At 46.0% G+C, this 24,587-nt stretch overlaps 2 protein-coding genes across 2 annotated transcripts; one reads left to right on the plus strand and one right to left on the minus strand.

Annotated features, from left to right (window-relative positions):
• The first annotated feature begins 756 nt into the window (after positions 1-756).
• On the plus strand, positions 757-5,307 carry LOC141337999 (uncharacterized). Its single transcript, XM_073843571.1, has 5 exons — positions 757-803; positions 1,612-1,947; positions 2,430-2,789; positions 3,824-3,895; positions 5,231-5,307. The coding sequence occupies exons 1-5, from the start codon at positions 761-763 to the stop codon at positions 5,305-5,307; spliced, it is 888 nt and encodes a 295-aa protein (XP_073699672.1). The 5' UTR covers positions 757-760.
• Positions 5,308-9,320: 4,013 nt separating this feature from the next.
• On the minus strand, positions 9,321-14,929 carry LOC141338000 (uncharacterized). The gene is made up of 7 exons (XM_073843573.1): positions 14,611-14,929; positions 14,189-14,473; positions 13,970-14,107; positions 13,728-13,828; positions 12,466-12,677; positions 12,272-12,369; positions 9,321-9,583 (listed from the first exon to the last, which is right to left on the minus strand). Exons 1-7 carry the CDS (start codon positions 14,900-14,902, stop codon positions 9,321-9,323), a joined length of 1,389 nt encoding a protein of 462 aa, XP_073699674.1. The 5' UTR covers positions 14,903-14,929.
• Positions 14,930-24,587: the final 9,658 nt, after the last annotated feature.

Genomic DNA, 24,587 nt, shown 5'->3' on the forward strand with positions numbered 1-24,587 from the left:
TATCATTAATTGATTTAATATGAATTTCTAATTTAAATTACTTATTTAAGCATTGGACTAGCTTACAATAAAACCACAGTATAGCCTTATCACTGAGCAATCACTGACAAAGTGTATTGTTATGGTTTGGTAGAGATGTGTGATATAATGGTTAGTTATTTCAATGCTGTCAAATGTAATGAATTGCACTGCAAGAGATTTTTAAGATGTTTCTATAAAAATAAAATAAAAAAATAAAAATAAATAAAAAACCTTCTAAAGAGGGAAAGGTGTGTGATCACAAGACCTTTTGTTTAAGGTAGGGTAGGCAATGTTTTTCATTAAAAAAACGAGTTATATGTCTTTCATATCAACCTATTTCCAACCTAGTTCCAGCATGAAGTACTTTTTAAACACATAACATTTTACATGTATTTTATCTTACAATTCGAACTTTGTTTTCCTCGCAAATGCAAACTTATATCTCGTATTTCGGACTTTATAACTGGATTTAACTCAGCAATCCAGCAATGGTGAGTTTGTCAATTCTTAGGGAAAAAATCCAACAATGTGAATCTGAGCCTTTTTTCTTATCAGAATTGTGAGGTATAATTGAGAATAAAGTCATAATATTAAAACGCAAATGTAGCTTTAAGGCTCCGCCCACTAAAACGACATTGCTGTTTACAAACACCGAATTGCACGATCGGAGGCTGTGGTTGTGAGCACTGACTTGTTTTGCACAGAATCTGCAATAGTCCTTCAGCAAATAAAACAAGTTATGCCGTTTTTTATTTTCGTCCCAGTGTGGATTTTACAGTTTGGTAAGTCATGCATTTATCGAATGGTGCATTATTTTTTAAGTTGCTAAATAAACAGTATTTTTAATAACTGTTGTGTTGTTTTAAGACGGCGATCATTTTTAGGGCTGTGCGATGATATATTTTAGTTTCGATTTCGATTGGCAACGGTTATAAAAAGCCATGCACAACGTTATAGCGGTGCTTGCTTCGCCCTTCCTTTAAAAAGTCCGAATTTAACGCCCAAATCAGTCAAATCATGTAGGCTAACGTAATTTGCGTGGTTGATATTCATAAGAGTTATTAAATGCATGTTATAGGCCTACTGCGAAAGAGATTCCGCGCGCTTTTAGGTTACATGTCTGTCTGCACTTGGGTTTGAGGGCGCGCTCAAAAACAAACATAACATTCAAAATGCCGGAACTAGCATTCGCAGTGAACAGTGAACAGTGAAAGTGAGCAGTTAAAGTATTTTTTGGTATTCAAATACTTTTTTCTGTCCCCGTTTATTTTTGCAAAGACAGCTATAAAGCATCATTGGCTAATTTCCATAAAAACTGCAAACATCTGTGGACTAGGCTACTGATAATTAATGGCTTTTGAGGCAGTGAAACTTACACTTTCAGTGCTGTATACTAACTAGTACATTGTTGTATACTGAAGTAGTGCATTGTCTTGCAAACTGGTCTGATCAGTCTTGAAACTGCAACGTTGTGATCTTATTTCTCATAGAATGTTAAAAAATTGTCTCTAATAAAGGCTTACACAACATACAGTACATAACATGCCATGCTTTCTTAGAAGTTATTTATAATGTTTATTTCTTATCTAGGTGCATCAGGCATCGATGCAGACAGAGTTTCATTGTTTGTGATGGGGAGAGATTCAGTCACTCTACACACTGATGTTAAAACAAACCAGCATGAAAAGATTAAATGGTTTTTCAATGGCACTCGCATTGCTCAAATCAGTGACTATCTCAGAAAGACCTGCACAGACGTCCAGTGTAATGGGGGCACTGAGAGATTCAGAGACAGACTGAAGCTAGATGATCAGACTGGATCTCTGACCATCACAAACATCAGAACCACTGACTTTGGACTTTATAAACTACAGATCATCAGCAGCAGCAGCATGAGTGAGAAGATCTTTAGTGTCACTGTCCAGGGTGAGCCGTTTAATAAATGGTTAAATATTCCGGTTTAACATGCTAAATCACAATGTGTTTATTATTACAACAGTGACTCAGCTTAATTTCACTTTCTGTTTCGGGGACTTTTTTTCTTCTTCTTGTTTTCCCGTTTAATAATTTCATTCCTGTTTTATTTTGTTCTAGTTTCCAGTTAGTTGTTGCCATGACTTATTGTTCTTACCTGCATGTGTCCTGTTTAGTTCATTGTTTTCTTGTGCATAAATGTAATCAGTTCCTTTCGGTTTAGAGCTTTCATGTTCTCCTTTCTGAGTTCTCGTTATCATCTCTGTTTTGTAAATAAACGTTTGTTGCTGCAAATAGAATCGCATTTCCTTGTTGTTGAAGGAAAATATGGAAAAAAATCTGTAATCATTAATTCTATCATCTTTTTTTTTTTTTTTTTTTTTTACATTTCCTAATGTTGCTGTTTTCTGTAATACTAGATATTTGTGTTATAGATGTTCCTGGTGCAGAGACGGATGAAATGAAGACCGAATCTGTGAAGGAGGGAGAATCTGTCACTTTAGATCCTGGCATAATAACAACTCCAAATGATTTGATGACGTGGTATTTTAATGAAACTCGCATAGCTGAAATCGATAGAGATGCCAGTAAGATCTGTACAGGCGATGAGTGTGAAGTTGCTGATGGGAGATTCCGAAACAGACTGAAGCTGGATGTTCAGAGTGGATATCTAACCATTACAAACACCAGAATTACAGACTCTGGAGTTTATCGTCTTGAGATCATTGCCAACAGCAGCAGCATCCGCCGTCAGCGCAGCATCAGAATTATTAGCCTTGGTGAAGCTGGCTCTAGTCAGTATGGTTTAGTCATTCAATTAATTTTCTCTTCAGTCATAGAATGGTAGTGTTTTGTTTTCAGTGTGGCCTGTATGAAACGTGTGGCCTCACTGATCTCTATCACAGTGACATGCACGTCAAATGTACACTTATTGTACAGAGGTCGAAAGTTATTAACAAACAATGCAGTTAGTTTTGCATGAGCACTGTAATTACCTTTGTAAGCCAATAAACCCCAGATGGCGCAATTTAACTTGGATTTTCGTATAACTGATGACATTGGAAATGTGTGTCAATCAGTCAGATATATACGGTGGCCGAGAGAGGCCAACGCGCTGCAAACAAGAAAACACATGCAAACAGAAAAAACGACAACAAATTAAGAAAACATCTTCATCAGTTTGACAACACAGGCGCTGCAAATCCTAGCAACGCAAACACAAATACGGAAACGCGCTGCAAATTCTCACAACACAACCAAACTCAGAAACGCGCTGCGAACACACGAGGGCGCTGCAAACTAACAAACGCGCTGCATATAGCTCGGTCCACAACGGAAATGTTTCAGGGGGACCTCAAAAAGTGACGAACTCATCTGGGACCTGATTATTTATATCACTATATTACCTGATTATTTATATCACTATCACCTTTAAGTGATACTATACTATCACTAAAAGGCGATAGTTCACCGATAACACCTCTGCTCTGACCAACAGCCACTGAAAAAATAATCAGGTCCCAGATGGGTTCGTCACTTTTTGAGGTCCCCCTGAAACATTTCCGTTGTGGACCGTGCTATATGCAGCGCGTTTGTGTGGTCGCAGCGCCTTCATGTGGTCGCAGCGCGTTTCTGAGTTTGGTTGTGTTGTGAGAATTTGCAGCGCCTGTGTTGTCAAACTGATGAAGATGTTTTCTTAATTTGTTGTCGTTTTTTTCTGTTTGCATGTGTTTTCTTGTTTGCAGCGCGTTGGCCTCTCTCGGCCACCGTAGATATATCTCAAAAAGAACTGTTGGACTTTAGTGATAACTGTCTTTTTTCATTACAGATTGGGTTGTGTATTTGCTTGCTATAGTCGGAGTATGTGTTGGTGTTCTGCTGCTGGTTGCGGGTGTAGCAGGTGAGAATTTCTGGTTTTGTATTTTTGTGTTTGCATGTGTTAAGTGGTTTCATTAAGTCATCATTACAAAAAACTCCAATGAAAAACACTTATTGAGTATTTAAAGATCCCATATTGTCAAAACTGAAATTTTCAGAATTTTTTATGATAACTGAGGTCTAGAGGCTATGTAAAGAAGTTTCATAACAGTCAATCCACAGTAAAATGCACACAGCCTGCATGAAGTAGCTGTGCCTCTTCCACAAGACTTCTGTAAAATTGTGACATCCAAACTACTCCTTCACCACCTTACATCACCACCCTGAGCACCAGCCACCATCCCACCCTCCTTTTGCCAAACCCCCAGACAACATCACATCCATGCCATTGCTGAGCAAAAACAACATGGAAACGTGGAGGAAATTTCTTGAAGGCCACCGCTGTTTGGTCCTCTACACCAGGGGTTTTCAAACCTGTCCTGGAGCCTCCCCTGCCCTGCACATTTTGTATGTCTCCCTTATTAGGCACACCCAATTCAGGTCTTGCAGTCTCTACTAATGAGCTGATGATTTGAATCAGGTGTATTAGATGAGAGAGACAAGCAAAATGTGCAGGGCAGGGGAGGCTCCAGGACAGGTTTGAAAACCCCTGCTCTACACCCTTCAACCCTTTGCAGTTCTCACACTGGAGGGTAAACCCTTTGAAGGGATTAGGGCATAGGGATGAGCCCATCCAAATGAAATGCAGTGGGAGTTTCAAAAAGCTCCATTAGTACCTATTTTGCTCACATTTTCTATGTACAATCAAATTTATTTGCGTGGAAATGAAATAATAATAGGTCTAACCACAATGTTTTAAACTATAATCATGTTAAATACACTTTCTGTCATATAAAAAAAAAAAAAATGTCATGACATGTCACCCATCATCTGGTACTTGCCCAAAAAGACGGGTTTATAATGTGCGTTGTTAACAGATTAGACTAAATTTAGGCTACTTAGTCTAGCCTTACCCTGGAATAGGGTCAACCTCCACCTATGGAGAGAGAAAAAAGTTTTCAAAAACACCCTCCTATTCTTTTTTCCACAAATCGCACCCTGCTCAGCAGTGACCATCATTACTGTTTTTTTCTATTGACCTTACTAGTGAGTATCACCAAGCAGGCAACAGCATACGTGACACTAGTTACCTGCGGTTGGACTGGCCGTGCATCATTCGTAAAACAACAGGCTAATCAGAAGAGAGGCTCATGTGACTCAGTTTATCAGATTTGTAATACTGGAGAGTCTTTGTATTTGTGTGTAACTGAATCATCAGTTTGCATTTCTCTTAACTTCTGTGAATGTTTTCTTTTAGGAGAGTGGCGGAGAAAACTTGCCTGTCTAAAGAGTTCCTTCAATCGCTCACCAAAAAATCAAACAGCTGTCCTGTAATTGCACAGCGGGCAATACAGTGTCATTTAAATTGTCATTTACAAGTACAATGTAAAAAACAACTGTAATTTTGTAAAAATGTATAAATGCTGCTGGCTAACAGTAGGTTTTCTTACTTCTTATGGAAGCTGTAATAGATCTAACCTTACCTTAAAATTTTACCATTTTGGAAGTCAAAATTCACAATTTATCTTATTGTTTACAGTGAAAAGCCATTATATTACATTCACAAAGTTGAAAACTTTTTGTGTTATTCTACAGTGTATGTACAATTCTGTCTTAACCAATTCCGACATAAGCAAGCTTTTAAACAACACACGTCATATGTAAGTGTAATGTGTTTGTACATTTTCTAAATGGATTTAAGAGCCATCAACTCCAGCAAGTATATGCTAAATGTGCATTAATGATTTCCTACTATGTCGCACACTGTATATGTATTTTTTTCTATATTAAAAGGGGCATCGATGCTTATTTTCTACAATTTGGTATGATTCTTAAGGGTCATCAGGAAATGTCTGCAACACACTTTGGTTAAAATTCCTCAGTGGTTGTGTAAAACCACCCTTTTTACTTGTCAAAAACAGTTCTGTTCACATGAGATGAGAGAAACGAATCTTTTCGAAGATTCAAATCAACTGGACCAATTGCTTTGCAAAATGATTTAATGTTTCAAAGTGCTCTAAACACCAATGACACCTGCTGGTGAAAAGTGTGTAAATGCAACAGAAAACTTTTACAGCCCAATTGCAAATGCTTTCTTGATTTATTTATTTATTTATTTTAAATATGCAATTAAAATAATAAAATGGCATTAAAATGAAAGGTGTCTGTAGCCTATATGTTTTTTTTTTTTATTAATTATTGCTAATTTGCAGAGCCAATTGTTTTATTTGTTTTAAGGAAAGCTTGTCTAAACAGTCCTGTCTAAGAGATTATTAACTATTCATCCTCATAATTACAGGAATGTCTTCTCAAAAAATGTCTACAAATTGATAAAACTGATTTGAGATAAGGTAAAGCTGGTTTACTGGTTCACCACTGGGAGGCGCTCTTAATGAACTTGCATAATTCATGGGTTTACAGAGATCGCCCCCAGCAATCTCCCAATGTTTTGAAACAGTTATGACCTATTGAAGTCTTGTTTATTGAAATCACGTGACTTTGTCATTTTGCTGCACACTTCAAACCAGTGTTTCGAAAGGTTTCAAAGCATAATGAAGCAGTGTCCAAAGCAGCCATCACTAGTTCACAGTGACCCGTTTCTGTGCATGTTTCTTTAAATGATAATGAGCTACTGCTCAACCCGCCCCTTTCTTCCACTTTTGTGTATTTGGAGGCGCATAACCATCAAAAAACAAAAACTAATCCACTTCGCCCAAGAAGTGACCCTGATGAAGTGGAGAAAACGTTGTTACTTGCAACTACAAAACACCTGCATTGCTTACCGTTTTTTTTTTTTTTGTTGTTGTTTCCACACTCATCCATTTTTGTACGTACTCAACTCGAACCCTGTGAGCGTCCCCTAGCGCTCGCACACAATTTATTTTTCAACACTGAATGCATAAACCCTGGGGAACATGATATTGCGATCGCGATTTGAGACAGTGTTTCACGTTATCAGCAGTGGAAAAAGTCCACATGCTATTTATACCTGTAACATGCACTCACACATGCACATCAACCGCAAATGTTTAGTTACAGGCACTTATATGCCCATGACGTGACATGTGGTCAAGTATGGTAACCCATACTCAGAAGTTGTGCTCTGCATTTATCCTAACATTTATCATATCATACTGTTTAAGAGACAGATCAAACCTCATGTTTGTATATATTTAAGGGAACAAGACCACAACCTTTCAAACTAAGCTGGTTCACCCAGTGGTAATGTTGTGAACCATATAATGTATGCAAATTCTGTGTGCCATAATTTGTGGAATCGTTGTCCAGAAGTACTAAAGATTACACCACATACTAAATCCAAATCCAAAATGATAGGGACGTATGTATTATGGATAAAGATGAATTTTCATTTTCTTATGCAGACAGGTGCATACTCCACATTATTTTTCTCTGTAGCTGTCTGTAAAATAAATAATCACACAAGATAGAAAAACTTAAATTAACAACATTTCTTAAAAAAAAAAAAAAAAAAAAAGATTCAGATTCAGATTCAGAAAATGCATAAACAACAGCAGAAGTGTGTTTTATCAGGCTTGCTCATTTCTCTGGTCACAACTAGGGATGTAACAATATCAAAATCTCACAATACAATAATATCTCAATTTGAAGTCCAGAATACAAAATTGACAAATGAAAGCTTTTAAAGCTAAATTATTCTGTCTAATACAGAGAGCTCTAACCTTAACTAAGAAAACTTCAGTCTGGTGTTTTAGGAAGCCAAATAAATTAGGACATAATAATACAAATAACAGCAATTTTATATATTTTTTTATTTTTATGACAGTTATAGCCATATGTTGTAAAACAACTGCACTGTAAAATCAATAAAATATAAAACCAATAAAATAAAATAATTGTATTTCATAGTTATTTTTTATTTACACTATAGGGAAATTACAGTACTTCTTTACTAAGTTCTACACTTAAAAGAGATATTTTGAATTTGAACTGCACTAACGTTACCCAATTAATCCACTAGCTGCCAGCAGTTCATACTGCATTTTTAAGCTTTTAAAATGGCAGAAGAGCTTTTATTTTGACGGAAAACTACAGCTTCAGTGAAAACGTCTCGGGTTACGAATGTAACCTTAGTTCCCTGAGGGAACGAGACACCGCGTCAGAAACGCTATGGGGAACGCCATTGGCGGGCAGCATTCTGAGTCATTTGTCTAACAACCAATTGTACGACGGGAGTGACGTCACGGGCACGGTGACGTCAGCGACCAGGAAGTATAAAGCACGTGCGTTTGAAGCCAACGGCAGGTCTAAGGCATGAAGCGAGCGCCGCAGGGTGCGGGAATTATGGTCCGTGACGCGGCGTCTCGTTCCCTCAGGGAACTAAGGTTACATTCGTAACCCGAGACGTTCCCTTCCGGGAACTCGAGCCGCGTCAGAAATGCTATGGGGAACGAGATCTCAACGCCCCCATAATTTCCACGCCCTGCGCAGTGTCTGCTAAAACAGGGCGGAAGAAAGTTGTGTCTGGTGGTCCTTGCCAGAGCACGGAAAAAGCCATTGTCTAGTATTCCACGGACAAGAGGGCTGTATGAACCTCGGCCCTCGGGCACACGAGGAAGGTATTAGCCCCCTGTCTGGTCGCCAGCCAGAGCAAGAGGTACTCCTCGGCCCTCAGGTGCACGAGGAGTCTTAGTTCTTTGTCTGGGATTCGCCAGAACAAGTGGGACTGAATAAACTCAGCCTGGTACTCCCGCCAGGACGCGAGGGAAATAAGCCATTGTCTAGTGTTCCATGGACAAGAGGGCTGTAAAATCCTTGGCCGTATGGCACATGAGGATATCATTCTCTACCGCAGCTTGTCAGGTTTAACTGACCGCAGGGGGAGAAACTCTCCTCGGCCCTCAGGCACACGAGGAGAGGATGGCGAAAGGGACTTCTCTGCGCCCTGAGAAGTCTTCTCCTGGCTAAGGAGGGGCTGACTCTCTCAGACCTAGCCCTGCTAAGTCGAGAGGACGAACGAGCCTGGAGTGGCTCGGAGGTCGAGTTCGTAGAACCTGACAAACGTCAGGGGTGAGGACCAACCCGCAGCACTGCAGATGTCCTGGATTGGGACACCTGCCATGAGAGCTTTCGAGGCTGACAAGCCTCGAGTGGAATGAGCCTTGATCCCCAGTGGAGATGGGAGACCAGAGGACTCGTAAGCAGTAGAAATGGCATCTACGATCCACCTGCTGATAGTAGGCTTTGAAGCCGGATGCCCCCTTTTTGTGGGGCCAAAACAGACAAACAGTTGCTCTGTTTTACGCCACACGGCAGCTCTGTGGACGTATGCGTCCAGCGCTCTAACTGGACACATACAATTATACTTCCTATGGTCGCTCTCCAGGAATGGAGGAGGATAAAACGCCTGAAGCGTAATAGGCTGAGGTGCTAGGGACTCTCGGGTAGAGGAATGCTTTCGCCATACCGGGAGCAAACTCAATGTGAGAGGAGGCCACCGAAAGGGACTGCAGGTCCCCCACTCTCTTTAGGGAGGTGAGCGCTAGTAGCAGCGCTGCCTTTATGGTAAGCAAGCGATCTGAGATCTCTTCTATGGGCTCAAATGGAGGCTTACAAAGGGCTTCTAGCACCACTGCCAGGTCCCACGTGGGGACCCTCAGTTTCACTCGAGGCCTCAACCTGAGTGCACCGCGGAGGAAACTTACGACCAGGGGGTGTCTGCCCACTGAGAGGCCACCGTGAAGGGTGTGGAAGGCAGATATAGCCGCCACATACACCTTCAGAGTGGAGTGAGCTAGCCCCGTGGAAAGACGAGTTTGTAGGAACTCCAGTACTGTATCTATTGAACAGTAAACTGGGTCTAAGTTGTGTTCTTGACACCATACAACAAACAGGTTCCACTTAAGGCCGTATAGTTTCCTCGTAGAGGGAGCTCTGGATTGAAGAAGGGTCTCAACAACCTCGGTTGAGAGACCAGCTTCTATGAGTTGCGCCCCCTCAGGGGCCATACCCATAACTTCCACCTCTCTGGGTGGGGGTGGCAGAACGTGCCCCCAGCCTGAGAGAGAAGGTCCCTCCTGACAGGAATCTCCCATGGAGAGCCATTGAGGAGGGCGATTAGGTCCGAGAACCATACTCGGGCCGGCCAGTACGGAGCTACTAGCAGCAGCCGCACTTGATGCTGGCGGACCCTTTCCAGAACTCCCGGGAGCAGAGCGATCGGGGGAAAAGCGTACAGACGCAGCCTCGGCCATGTCTGTACCATGGCATCCAGCCCAAGAGGAGCTGGAGGAACTAGAGAGTACCAGAGGGGACATTGCGATGTCTCTTGAGTCGCAAAGAGGTCCCCCTGAGCCTGGCCAAACACTCTCCAGATCTGCTTCACTACTTCTGGGTGAAGCATCCATTCCCTGGGCCTGGGAGAGGAGTTTTCCTTGAGACCACAGGAGGATCCGGTACGCCAGCTTGTATAAAGGGCGTGAGCAGACACCTCCTTGATGGTTTATGTAGTAAACTACCGCAGTGCTGTCTGTACGGACCAGCACATGACGGTTCCTGAGGTCTGGAAGGAAACTCCTCAGGGCCTGGAACACAGCCAACATCTCTAAGCAATTTATGTGCCATGAAGGTGGTGAGTGCTCCACAGGCCTTGGGCTGAGCGGCCACTCATGACTGCTCCCCATCCAGTGAGGGATGCATCCGTCGCTAGCGTGACGCGGCGACAAGGAGCTCCCAGAACCGGACCCTGAGAGAGGAACCAGGGTTTCTTCCACATAGCCAAGGCACTTAGGCAGCGCCGCGTGACCTTGATCTTGCGGAATGGGTTTCCCCTCGGGGAGAACCCCCTGGTTTTGAGCCACCACTGCAGTGGTCTCATGTACAGCAGACCAAAAGGTATCTCGTTGGATGCTGCTGCCATAAGACCTAACAGTACTTGGAACTGTTTGACAGTGAGTGACAGGCCTAGCTTGACCGCATTTACTGCAGTAAGGATCGACTCGATCCGAGCAGGTGACATTCGTGCCTGCATCGTGGTCGAATCCCAAATTACACCTAGATAAGTGGTCTTCTGTAATGGAGAGAGCACACTTTTCTTGGCGTTGAGTCTCAACCCCAACTCTTTCATATGAGCGAGAACAACACCTCGATGTTGAACCGCTAGCTGTTCCGAACTGGCTAGGATCAGCCAATCGTATATGTAGTTGAGTATGCGGATGCCCTGGAGTCGCAGAGGAGCCAGAGCAGCATCCACACACTTTGTGAAAGTTCTGGGTGAGAGAGCTAGGCCGAAGGGAAGCACTCTGTATTGGTAAGCTTTGCCCCTGAAAGCAAACCTGAGAAACTTCCTGTGTTGTGGAAGGATGTAGACGTGAAAGTATGCGTCCTTTAGATCTATCGTGACAAACCAGTCCTCGGACTTGATCTGAGACACGACCTGTTTGACAGTCAGCATCTTGAACTTCAGTTTTTTGACTGAGCGGTTCAGTTGCCTGAGATCTAAAATGGGCCGAAGCCCTCCATCCTTCTTGGGAACAATGAAGTACCGGCTGTAGAACCCGGACTCTCTGTACTGTGGAGGGACCACCTCGATGGCCTCCTTCCTCAGGAGAGTTTCTACTTCTTGCTCCATTACCAGACCCTGCTCGGGGTTCACCAGAGTTGGGAACACTCCACTGAAAGGTGGATTGGAGGACGACCCTTAGGTCAAGCCTCTTCTTAGAAGCCCCCGACTTAGAGCGTCGCCTGCCGCGCCCTCTAGGCTTGGCCGGACGAGTGCGGGTGGCAACGCTCTGTTTTTGTGCCTCACGGTATGAGGAGCTCATGCACGGGTGAGGCTGCTCCTGTCCAGCAGCCTCAGAAGAGTGAACGTGGCGAGGAAGGTATGTTTTGAACGCCGCCGCCTGCTTGCGGGCCTCCTGGTGCCTGGCGACAACTGTGTCGACCAAGGCACCGAAGAGGCCGGTGGGATGCAGGGGGGCGTCCAAGAGCGTGACCCTGTCTTTCTCCTTTAGGTCGGACAGGGTCAGCCACAGATGCCTCTCCGCGGCCACCAGGGCTGCCATAGACCGCCCAACAGCGCGGGCGGTCTCCTTGGTGGCGCGGAGAGCGAGATCGGCCGTACGGCGCATATCCGTGACATTAACTTCCTCGCCCTCGCTCAGCTCTTTCAGCAGGTCGGCTTGGTATGCTTGAAGGACCGCCATGGTGTGAAGGCAGGACCCAGCCTGACCTGCTGCCATGTATGCCTTGCCCATCAAGCTAGATGTCACTTTGAGTGGCTTGGTGGGCAAGGACGGAGCCTTCAAAGACGATGCCGAACCGGGGGACAGATAGCCAGCCAGCGTCTGTTCTACCCGTGGCATCGCCTTATATCCATACTCCTCTGCAGCCCCCACATTCCCGTAGTTTTCAACGGGACTGAAGAGGCGAAAAGAGTATGGCTTCTCCCATGATCTGGAAAGCTCTTTGTGCAGATCGGGGAAGAAGGGAAGGCTCCGTTTAGGAGGTGCTGACTTTGTCCACAGGAAGCGTTCATCTAAACGGCTTCGCTGCGGCCCATGGATGTTATGTTGTGCGGGCCAAGCGATGTTCAGTTTGGCCACTGCACTAGTCAGCACCTCGACTAGCTCCTCATAGTGAGGCGAGCGGGGAAGCGGTTGTGGTGGTTCAGGGCTCTCCACATCAACCTCCTCGGAGGAAGATAGAAGAAGCCCTGAAATTTCCTCCTGGGGGGAAGAAACCGTAGTGCGGGCTTCCACATCCAGGAGGAGATCGCTCGTTCCGCTGAGAGAGGGCGGAGATAGGGGTTCACCCGTCTCCATACCCTCCAGCAGATCGAGCTGCGAACCCCACGAGTGCAGCCGCCGCTCCGCCTCGGCTGAAGCGGGGCCCGACCCACGGGGCTCGCTGGTGAAAGCCCCCTCCTCGAAGAGGGCTTTCCGGAAACGGAGCACCCGCAGTGGAAGACGCTCACACTGCGGACAGTCAGCCTTTTCGAGGGCTGACTGTGCGTGCCCCGCTCCCAAGCAGACTACACATAGACTGTGTGTGTCCCCACCAGCAATAGAACGCTGGCAGGGAGGAACACACGGTCTATGTGGCTGCTGAAATGCTAAAACTTTCTTTCCCCTTTTTAAGGTTGCCATCTGCTCAAAATAAATGTGTGCAATTGGCACAGAAAAACAGCAGAATGACAGACAGACAGACACAGAGCGCTCTCGCTGAATGACAAAAGCTGCCGTTGGCTTCAAACGCACGTGCTTTATACTTCCTGGTCGCTGACGTCACCACGCCTGTGACGTCACTCCCGTTGTACGATTGGTTGTTAGACAAATGACTCAGAATGCTGCCCGCCAATGGCGTTCCCCATAGCGTTTCTGACGCGGCTCGAGTTCCCGAAAGGGAACGCGCAGTTGATGAATTGAAGCCATATTGTGCTTTCGGTTTTAGTTCGTTTGACAGATACTGTGCCAAAGTATAACTGCCCAAAACACAGGTCATTTAATTTTTTATTTATCAATAATTTTTTAATATATCTTAAAAACGACACTTTTTTTTTTGTTTGCCCGGAGTACCTATCGTTTTATATCGTCATGTGACCACGATGATTTTGCTATCGCAATACCATGATATTAATAATACCGTTACATCCCTGGTCACAAATATTAACATATTTGCATTGTGTGTAACATATCATCATGAATAACAGACACACACACACACACACACACACACACACACACACACACACACACACACACACACAAAGAACTTACCAGTTTCCGTTCATTTCGTTTGTAGAATGTCGGATCAGCATAGATGATCTCTTCATCACGAGCCTGAACTGCTTCATTATCAACAACAACAACAACAACAGCTGTAATACAACACAATTTTGCATTAACAACTAAAATGTAACTATTTAAATGGCACCTTCTAGTGTCAAACAGATACACATACATATTTACAAAAACCCAAAAATACTAATCAAATATTTAAAGTTTAGTTTGTTTCTTGCCTTCTTGATCAGTTTTTCTGTTTCTCCTGCAGATGCAGAAGATCCCAAATGCAGCTGCAATCAACAGAGATCCAACAAGGGCAGCAGAAATCAACACTATCAAAGATACTGTTTGTGAGGTAAAGTGTCCATCCGATGCTGTAATCACAATGAAGTGAATGTTTCAGTATGATCTACAACTAAATACAGATCTAAACACATATATCAGCGCTGCTGTACCTGAACATGTGTGACAGAGTTGACTGATGTCCAGATGTCTGGTCTGGTTGCTGATGGGATTGTTGAGCACACAGCTGTAGGTGTTTTTATCCTGATATTCCACCTCCAGAGGTAGAGAAAGACTGATGCTGAGATCAGACACACTGATGCTGGACAATAAACTGTTTCCTTTGTACCAGGAGAGAGTCACATCACTCACATTCACCACTGAACACAACAATGAACAATTCGATGATGAAGAACATTGTGAAGAGTTACTGCTGATGACAGGAACAGGCAGATGAGCTGGAAAACATGAGAGAATTAAATGTCAAATGTTTAGTTTAATGACAGTGAGTGTGTGATCTCACATCTGATATATTACATAATTTTATATATCCAGTAAAATAAGAATATTTATAGGATAAATGATCTCTACTCACCATAGACAGAAACATTGAATGTTTTTGATGTCAGTGTCACTCCACTTATCTCTAGTTGATAAACTCCAGCATGTTCAGTTGTGATGTTTGTGATGGTCAAAGATCCAGTTTGATTGTTCAGGTTTAGCCTGTCTCTGAATCTCCCATCAGTGCCATTATCTATGAAAGAAGTTTTAGCCTCTTTGTCGATTTTAGCTATGAGAGACTTTTCAGTTCCAAATGTCCACAGTACATCATCTTCTTCACGTATTTCAGTAACATGGAGTTTTAAAGTGACAGAATCTCCCTCCATCACTGACTGTTTTTCGTTTGTCTCAGAACCAAACGCACCTAAAGAACATAAACACACCTTTGTGTTGATTTAGAAAGCCTGAAATCTGTTTGCAGTATTTAAATGTGAACTGATCAACAGCATCAAAGACACACAAACAAAAAAGAAGACGACAAAACTGCACATAAATGAACAGACAGATAAGCAACATAAACCTAAAACGTAAAGTTAGATCTGATTAGTGTGGTAAAGAAAGCAAATGCTAGTTAATATTCTATAAGAGCAATAAAGCTCTTATATAACTCACCAATCTGACGCCTCCTGCACAAACAGACCAAAAGCACGATGTAAAACATTTTCTTTACCAGTTCAGTGGCTGATGTAATGAGCCTATCTGCTGAAAACAGAAGGTGTAAACCTCCCACAACGGATTTTGAGTCTTCGAATGCACACGCACCTGCTGTGCATGTTATACAGTTACACTTAAATGTTTTTCTGGCTCTTTTCAAGACATTCAACATTATTAACAGTAAAAAAAAAAAATAATAATCAAGCATTGATAGTTTTTGAAAGGTAGTTATTAGACTGTATTAAATACATAAAAGAAGAGTGTAATATTGTGATTTTTTTTTTTCTTAATGTCGTGGTAAAATAAATGTAATGGATTTTAAATTGTCTTACAATCATTTGGTTCTAGTGAATGAAAAACAGATAAAATTATCTCCCATATATCTCATATATCTATAGGTGTTACTGAGGTGTAATGTGAGCAGTTTAACATCTGAGTCAAACTGAAACCTGTTGTGGTCAGATTTCGTCAGAAACGTGGTGTGATCTGTTGATGGGCAAACATCTTGTGCATGAGCTTTTAGTGTAGGTGAAGGCTTCTTCATGCTTTAATGAATCTCTAAGTTGATCCCCTCTTTGCAGAGTGGCCTGAAGTAAAAAGAATCCATCAAAAAACAATGGGGTTAAACCCATTTGTCCCACTGGTCACAATTGTGACCGTAAAAAAAGGTTTTCATTTTAAAAGATCTAAACACTTTACTGACTGGTGTTTCAGTGCACTTCCTGCAAATATGAAAAACAAAATAATAAAAATAAAGGGTTTCACATGGTTAGTGCAAATTCTCACATGACCAGAACAGTTCATTTCCTGTTTGCATCGATGATGGTTGCATAAAAGCTCCAAAACATAAGGCTAGTGAAGTGTGTTAACATAAAGATATGACAAAGATTTTTGATACAAAATATCTTTAAGGTGTCCATTATTAATATATAAATTCACATATATTCAGTTTTGTTGAGTGTTTTCATAGGATGAGTAAACATGTTGATGGTCACAATTGTGACCGGTGGGATAACTGTGAACTTGCAATATAAATCCAATGCAGTTGTTAGTGAATATTTTTTCTAAAATGTTGAAATAAAAAAATATTGCTTTACTGTAAATTTAAAAGTTAAAATGTTACAAATAAGTAACAATGTTGATGTTGAGGTAGCACTAATATAACAATTTGATGATATATTACAATAAAGTAACAATTTTAAAATATGTAGGCTATTTCCATATTTCAGCATATCAGAGTGCTGTATAAGGGTTTTTATGCATAATAGTAACCCTAGAATGTGATCAAACCGTTTTAATATAGCTGAGCTAAGATATATACCATTTGTATGACTGCATAAATATGTTTACACATTATCCCACTGGTCACAATTGTGACCGACTATAAAACACAATTTTTCACACACTTCTCAAAAAAAAAAAATTGATTATTTCAAAGGGTTACCTTAGTTAAATTAAGATATTTAATCACCTTTTATAAAAATGTCTTAGAAGATAAACATTACAGGTGTGCATCTTGGGAAAGAATATAAAACCAGCCTAGGCTGGTTGGCTGGTTTTAGCTGGTCAACCAGCCTGGTTTTACCTGGTAATAGCTGGGAGGCAGGCTGGTTTTAGAGGGGTTTTGGCCATTTTTCCAGCCTGGCCAGGCTGGGAGAGCAGCTAAAACCAGCCATTTCCAGCTTAAACCAGCTAAGACCAGCCAACCAGCCTAGGCTGGTTTTAGCTGTTTTTTTTCAGCAGGGACGTGTCCTGCAAAACAAAGACAAAATTCGCATTTACAAGATATGGGCATTCAAAACTTACAGGCTGCGTCCGAAATCGCCTACTTCTCTACTAAATAGTAGGGAAAAGCAGTAGGCAAGCGAATAAGTATGTCCGAATCCTTAGTATTTATAAAAAAGTAGGCGAGAATTAGTAGGCGAATGCACTAATTCTCGCGAGATTCGGGCGTACGTCTACTTAAAGTGCGTCCGAATATGCCTACTTACCTACTATATAGTAGGAAAAAAAGAGTATGTGAAGAAAGAAGTAGCCTACGTCCGAAACCTCATCTTATAGATAATCTTAATATTAATATATTCATACTAAAAGCCAAAAAACGTCTCAGGTTACGTATGTAACCCTGGTTCCCTGAGGGAACGAGACACTGCGTCCTGAGACACTTTGGGGAACGCCATTGGCGGGCCGCACTCTGAGTCATGTCCAACATCCAATGAGAAACGGGAGTGACGTCACAGGCGCGGTGACGTCATCGACCAGGAAGTATATAAGCACGTGCGTTTGAAGCTGGCGTCGGCTTATAGGAATGAAGCGAGCGCAGCAGGGATGCGGGAATTATGGTCCGAGACGCAGTGTCTCGTTCCCTCAGGGAACCAGGGTTACATACGTAACCTGAGACGTTCCCTTCCGGGAACTCTACACTGCGTCCTGAGACACTTTGGGGAACGAGGTATCAACGCCCCCATAATTTCCAAGGCCCTGCCCAGTTTTTGTCTGCTAGGCCAAGAGTGGAAAAGTTGTGTCTTGGTACACTTCAGCCTGGGAAACTTGCCAGGACATGAGTGATAATACATCTCTGTCTGTGGAGCCCACCAGACAAGAGGGAGAGAATGTACCTCGGCCCTCGGGCACACGAGGTTAGCATAATCCAGTGTCTGGAATACTTACCTGATGAGACACTATGGAAACTCCGCCTGGTGATCTTGCCAGGACGCGAGTGATAATGCATCTCTGTCTGTGATCAACCACCAGACAAGAGGGATAAATGAGCCTCGGCCCTCAGGCACACGAGGCTAGGGTTCTCAACCGCTGCCTGTCACAAGACCAGTGCAGGGGGAGAAAGGCTCCTCGGCCCTTGGGCACACGAGGAGAAGTGGTAGTCCTTTGTCTGCGCTACGGCCAGACCAAGAGGGACACAAGAAGTGCCTGGTGATCTTGCCAGGGCACTGGAATTCATCTCAGTCTGTGATCAACCACCAGACAAGAGGGATAAATAAACCTCGGCCCTCGGGCACACGAGGCTAGGGTTCTCAACCGCTGCCTGTCATAAGACCAGCGCAGGGGGAGAAATGCTCCTCGGCCCTCGGGCACACGAGGAGAAGTGGTAGTCCTTTGTCTGCGCTACGGCCAGAACAAGAGGGACGCAAGAAGTGCCTGGTGAACGTGCCAGGACACTGGAATACATCTCTGTCTGTGATCAACCACCAGACAAGAGGGATAAATAAACCTCGGCCCTCGGGCACACGAGGCTAGGGTTCTCAACCGCTGCCTGTCATACGACCAGCGCAGGGGGAGAAATGCTCCTCGGCCCTCAGGCACACGAGGAGAAGTGGTAGTCCTTTGTCTGCGCTACGGCCAGAACAAGAGGGACACAAGAAGTGCCTGGTGAACGTGCCAGGACACTGGAATACATCTCTGTCTGTGATCAACCACCAGACAAGAGGGATAAATGAGCCTCGGCCCTCAGGCACACGAGGCTAGGGTTCTCAACCGCTGCCTGTCACAAGACCAGTGCAGGGGGAGAAAGGCTCCTCGGCCCTCGGGCACACGAGGAGAAGTGGTAGTCCTTTGTCTGCGCTACGGCCAGAACAAGAGGGACACAAGAAGTGCCTGGTGGACCGCCAGGACACTAGAAAACATCTCTGTCTGTGATCAACCACCAGACAAGAGGAACACAGGCCTCGGCCCTCGGGCACGCGAGGCAGGATATCACACCTCTCGCCTGGAGGACTGCCAGGTCGAGAGGGTAGAAATCCTTTTCCTCCATAGAGGAAAGCGCCTAAGCACCTCTAGGCCTAGCAATGCTAGGGCTGAAGGACGACTGAGCCAGGAGTGACTCTGAGGTCTAGTTCGTAGAATCTGACGAACGTTAGAGGTGAGGACCAACCCGCCGCACTGCAGATGTCCTGGATCGGGACACCTGCCATCAGAGCTTTAGAGGCTGCAATGCCTCTAGTTGAGTGAGCCTTGACTCCCATCGGGGATGGGAGACCAGAGGACTCGTAGGCAGTAGAGATGGCATCAATGATCCACTTACTGATAGTAGGCTTGGAAGCCGGGCACCCCCTCTTAGGGGGGCCGTAACAGACCAAAAGTTGCTCTGATTTACGCCACAGGGCAGCTCTGTGGACATAAGTGTCCAGTGCTCTTACTGGACACATTAAGTTATACTTCCTCTGGTCGTGCTCCACGAATGGAGGAGGGTAAAACGCTTGGAGCGTTATTGGTTGTGGTGTCACTGATGGGACCTTGGGTACGTACCCAGCTCGTGGGTAAAGGAATGCTTTGGCCAACCCTGGGGCAAAGTCAATGTAAGAAGGGGCCACTGAAAGGGCCTGCAGGTCCCCGACTCTCTTGAGAGACGTTAGCGCCAGCAGCAGTGCTGTCTTTAGGGTAAGCATCCGATCGGAGGCCTCCTCCAGAGGCTCGAAGGGAGGCTTACACAGCGCCTCCAACACCACAGCTAAGTCCCATGTAGGGACTTTCGGTCTTGCACGAGGCCTCAGCCTGAGTGCACCGCGGAGGAAACGTGAGACCAGGGGGTTCTTGCCCACTGAAAGGCCGCCATGAAGGGCGTGGTAAGCCGATATAGCCGCCACGTACACCTTCAAGGTGGAGTGAGCTAACCCAGCGGACAAACGAGTTTGCAGGAACTCCAGCACTGTACCAACCGGGCAGTGGACTGGGTCTAAGCGGCGTTCATGACACCATGACGCAAACAGGTTCCACTTTAGGCCATAAAGTTTCCTCGTAGAGGGAGCTCTGGATTGAAGGATGGTCTCAACAACCTCGGTTGAGAGACCAGCTTCTATGAGTTGTGCCCCCTCAGGGGCCACACCCATAACTTCCACTTCTCTGGGTGGGGGTGGCATATTGCGCCCCCAGCCTGAGAAAGAAGGTCGCTCCTGACAGGAATCTCCCATGGAGAGCCGTCGAGGAGGGCGATTATATCCGAGAACCATACTCGGGCCGGCCAGTACGGGGCTACTAGCAGCAGCCGTACTCCGTACCGGCGCACTCTTTCCAGAACTCCCGGGAGCAGAGCGATCGGGGGAAAAGCGTACAGACGAAGCCTCGGCCACGTCTGTACCATGGCATCCAGTCCGAGAGGAGCTGGAGGAACTAGAGAGTACCAAAGGGGACATTGCGATGTCTCCTGAGTCGCAAAGAGGTCCACCTGGGCTTGACCAAAGACTCTCCATATCTGCTTCACCACCTGAGGGTGAAGCATCCATTCCCCGGGCCTCAGCCCCTGCCTCGACAGGATGTCTGCTCCCACATTGAGACGTCCAGGAATGTGAACTGCTCTCAATGAGAGAAGCTTCCCTTGTGACCACAGGATGATCTGGCACGCCAGCTTGTATAAGGGGCGTGAACGCAGACCTCCCTGGTGGTTTATATAGTAGACCACCGCCGTGTTGTCTGTGCGGACCAGCACGTGACGGTTTCTCAGGTCTGGAAGGAAATGCTTCAGAGCCAGGAACACTGCCAACATTTCTAGGCAATTTATGTGCCAGGAGTGATGCCGGTCGTTCCATAGGCCTTGGGCGGAGCGGCCACTCATGACCGCTCCCCACCCGGTGAGGGATGCATCTGTCGCTAGCGTGACGCGGCGGCAAGGAGCTCCCAGCGCTGGACCTTGTAATAGGAACCAGGGCTTTTTCCACATGACTAAGGCACGTAGGCAGCGCCGCGTGACCTTGATCTTGCGGAATGGGTTCCCCCTCGGGGAAAACCCTTTGGTTTTGAGCCACCACTGCAGTGGTCTCATGTGCAGCAGTCCAAGAGGTATCACGTTGGATGCAGCTGCCATAAGACCTAACAGTACTTGGAACTGTTTGACAGTGAGTAGCAGGCCTAGCTTGACTGCATTTGCTGCAGTAAGGATCGACTCGATCCGAGCAGGTGACAATCGTGCCTGCATCGTGGTCGAATCCCGGATTACACCTAGATAAGTGGTTCTCTGTAATGGAGACAGCACACTTTTCTTGGCGTTGAGTCTCAACCCCAGCTTTTTCATGTGAGCAAGAACAACATCTCGATGTTGAGCCGCTAACTGTTCTGAACTGGCTAGGATGAGCCAGTCGTCTATGTAGTTGAGTATGCGGATGCCCTGGAGTCGCAGTGGAGCCAGAGCAGCATCCACACACTTCGTGAAAGTTCGGGGAGAGAGCGCTAGGCCGAACGGAAGAACTCTGTGTTGGTAAGCTTTGCCCCTGAAAGCGAACCTGAGAAACTTCCGGTGTTGAGGAAGGATGGAGACGTGAAAGTATGCGTCTTTCAGATCTATCGTGACAAACCAGTCCTCGGACCTGATTTGAGACATGACCTGTCTGACAGTCAACATTTTGAACTTCAGTTTTCTTACTGAGAGGTTTAGCTGTCTGAGATCTAAAATGGGCCGCAGGCCCCCATCCTTCTTGGGAACAATGAAGTACCGGCTGTAGAACCCGGATTCTCTGTGTTGAGGAGGGACCACCTCGATGGCCTCCTTCCTCAGGAGAGTATTCACTTCCTGTTCCAATACCAGAGCCTGCTCGGGGCCTACCAGAGTAGGAAATACCCTGCTGAAAGGCGGCGGCTTGGCGCCGAATTGAATGGAATAACCTTTCTCTACAGTACGCAGGACCCACATAGAAATATTTGGCAGTAGTTTCCACGCTGCCAGAAATTCTACTAAGGGAACCAGCCTCTCGAGACTGGTCTCTGGATTTATTAGAGGAGCTAACTTGGTGACCTGTAGCAGCGAACTGGCAGGATGCACCTGAAGTGAGCGCTCTAGAGACCCCCGTGGGGGTGGCGAACTCTCTGGTTCCGCTACGTTTCCGGGCGGAAGGACCAGAGAATGATGTTCGCGGGAGACTGCCGCGCCCTGTAACACCGGCAGGGTTAGCTGACGAATCTCCTGAGGGCCCCGAAGAGAGGTGGTCACCGTACTCCTCAGAGGCGGTGAGGCACCTGACTCTTCGAGAGGGGCTGCCCTCATTGGCCCTGGGCCACGACCATCAGGGCCGTTTAGCCGCGGCCCTCTTAGACTGTAGGACGACCCTCAGGTCCGGCCTAGTCTTAGAGGACCCCGGCTTGGAGTGTTGCTGAGCCCGCCCTCTAGGCTTAGCCGGAGGGGTGCGGGTAGCAACACTCCTTTTCTGTGCACCCCGGTGCGAGGAGCTAGCTTGCGGCTGGGGCTGCTCCCGTCCAGCAGCCCCAGAGGAGTAAGTGCGGCGAGGAAGAAACCGCTGGAACGCCGCTGCCTGCCTGCGGGCCTCCTGGTGTCTGCTGACAACAGTGTCCACAGAGTCACCGAAGAGGCCAAAGGGCTGCAGGGGGGCGTCCAGGAGCGTGACCCTGTCCTTCTCCTTCATGTCGGACAGGGTCAACCAGAGATGCCTCTCCACGGCCACCAAGGCTGCCATAGACCGCCCAATGGCACGGGCGGTCTCCTTGGTGGCGCGGAGCGCCAGGTCTGCGGTCCTGCGCATCTCTGTGACGCTCACTTCCTCACCGTCACTAAACTCCTTCAGCAGGTCGGCCTGGTATGCCTGGAGCACAGACATGGTGTGTAGGCAACCACCAGCCTGACCTGCTGCCGCATATGCCTTACCCATCAGACCAGACGTGATCTTTAGTGGCCTGGTGGGTAAGGACGGAGCCTTCAAGGACGATGCCAGGCCGGGAGACAGATAGCTCGCTAGTGTCTGCTCGACCTGGGGCATCGCCCTGTAACCGTATTCCTCCATCCCCCCCACATTACCGTAGTAATCAGAGGTGGGGGAGAAGAGACGCGAGGAATACGGTTTTTCCCACGATCTCCTGATCTCTTTGTGGAGATCGGGGAAAAAAGGAAGGCTCCGTTTGGGAGGTGCTGGCTTTGCCCGCAGGAAGCGCTCATCGAGCCTGCTTCCCTGCGGTTCATGGTCTTGTGCTGGTGGCCAACTGATGTTAAGCTTGGCCACCGCGCTAGTCAGCACCTCCACTAGCTCCTCGTATTGGGGTGAATGGGGGGGCGGTTGTGGGGTGTCAACGCTCTCAACATCAACCTCCTCGGAGGAAGACAGAAGGAGCGCTGACTCCTCCTCTTGGAGGGAAGGAACCGCAGTGCGGGCTTCCTCATCCAAGAGGAGGTCATACGATCCGCTGGGTGAGGAGAGAGATAGGGGATCACCCGTCTCAACTCCCTCCAGCAGATCTACCTGCGAACCCCATGAGTGCAGCTGCCGCTCCGCCTCAGCGGAAGCGGGGCCAGACCCACGGGGAACGCTAGTGAAAGCCCCTCCTCAAAGAGGGCTTTCCAGGAACGGAGCAACCGCAGCGGCATTCGCTCGCACTGCGGGCAGCCAACCCCCTCAAGGGCTGACCTAGCATGCTCCGCTCCCAAGCAGACCACACATAGATCGTGTGTATCCCCACCAACAATGAAACGTTGGCAGGGAGGACACACTTTCTATGTGGCTGCTGAACCACCTTAGAACGTGCGTTCTTAAAAGAACGTTTTCCCCCTGGCATTTTGCTCAAATAAAAGTAGTGCAAACTGGCACTAAAAAACAGCAAAATGCAGAACAGACAGACAATAACACAGAGCGCTCTCGCTGAATGACAAAGCTGACGCCAGCTTCAAACGCACGTACTTATATACTTCCTGGTCGATGACGTCACCGCGCCTGTGACGTCACTCCCGTTTCTCATTGGACGTTGGACATGACTCAGAGTGCGGCCCGCCAATGGCGTTCCCCAAAGTGTCTCAGGACGCAGTGTAGAGTTCCCGGAAGGGAACTTTAATTTTGATTTCAGGGGGACTAAGTCATATAATGCAGGTCTATGGTCACCACCTGAAAGAGCATGCACAGAGAAGTCCAAATTAAACAATTCCCCACCATAAGTACACAGTGATGGCCTAAGACACAAAACGAGCGGTTTGTGTCAGAAAACGAACAGTATTTGTATCGTTTTTACCTCTTGTACACAGCCACGTCTAAGTGATCTGAGGCGCGCATGCTTCGGTGTGCGCATTCTGGCTTAGTCTAAGTGTGCCGCTTGCGCAAACTAAGCCAGAACACGGACGCGTCACACACACCTGGAAGCACGCGAGCCCTCATATAACTTGGACGTGGCTGTGTACAAGAGGTTAAAACGATATAAATACTGTTAATTTTCTCACACAGACTGCTCGTTTCGTGTCTTAGGCCATTAATGTGTACTTACGATGGGGAATTGTTTAATTTGGACTTATCTGTGCATGGCCTTTTTAGGTGGTGACCATAGACCTGCATTAAATGACTGACAGACAAGAATAGTTTGACCTAAAAAATCAAAGTTGAAACTACTGCGGAAACAAAGACACCTACATCTTGGACGTCC

Source organism: Garra rufa, chromosome 7 (assembly GCF_049309525.1).
Source record: "Garra rufa chromosome 7, GarRuf1.0, whole genome shotgun sequence".
NCBI lineage: Eukaryota > Metazoa > Chordata > Actinopteri > Cypriniformes > Cyprinidae > Garra > Garra rufa.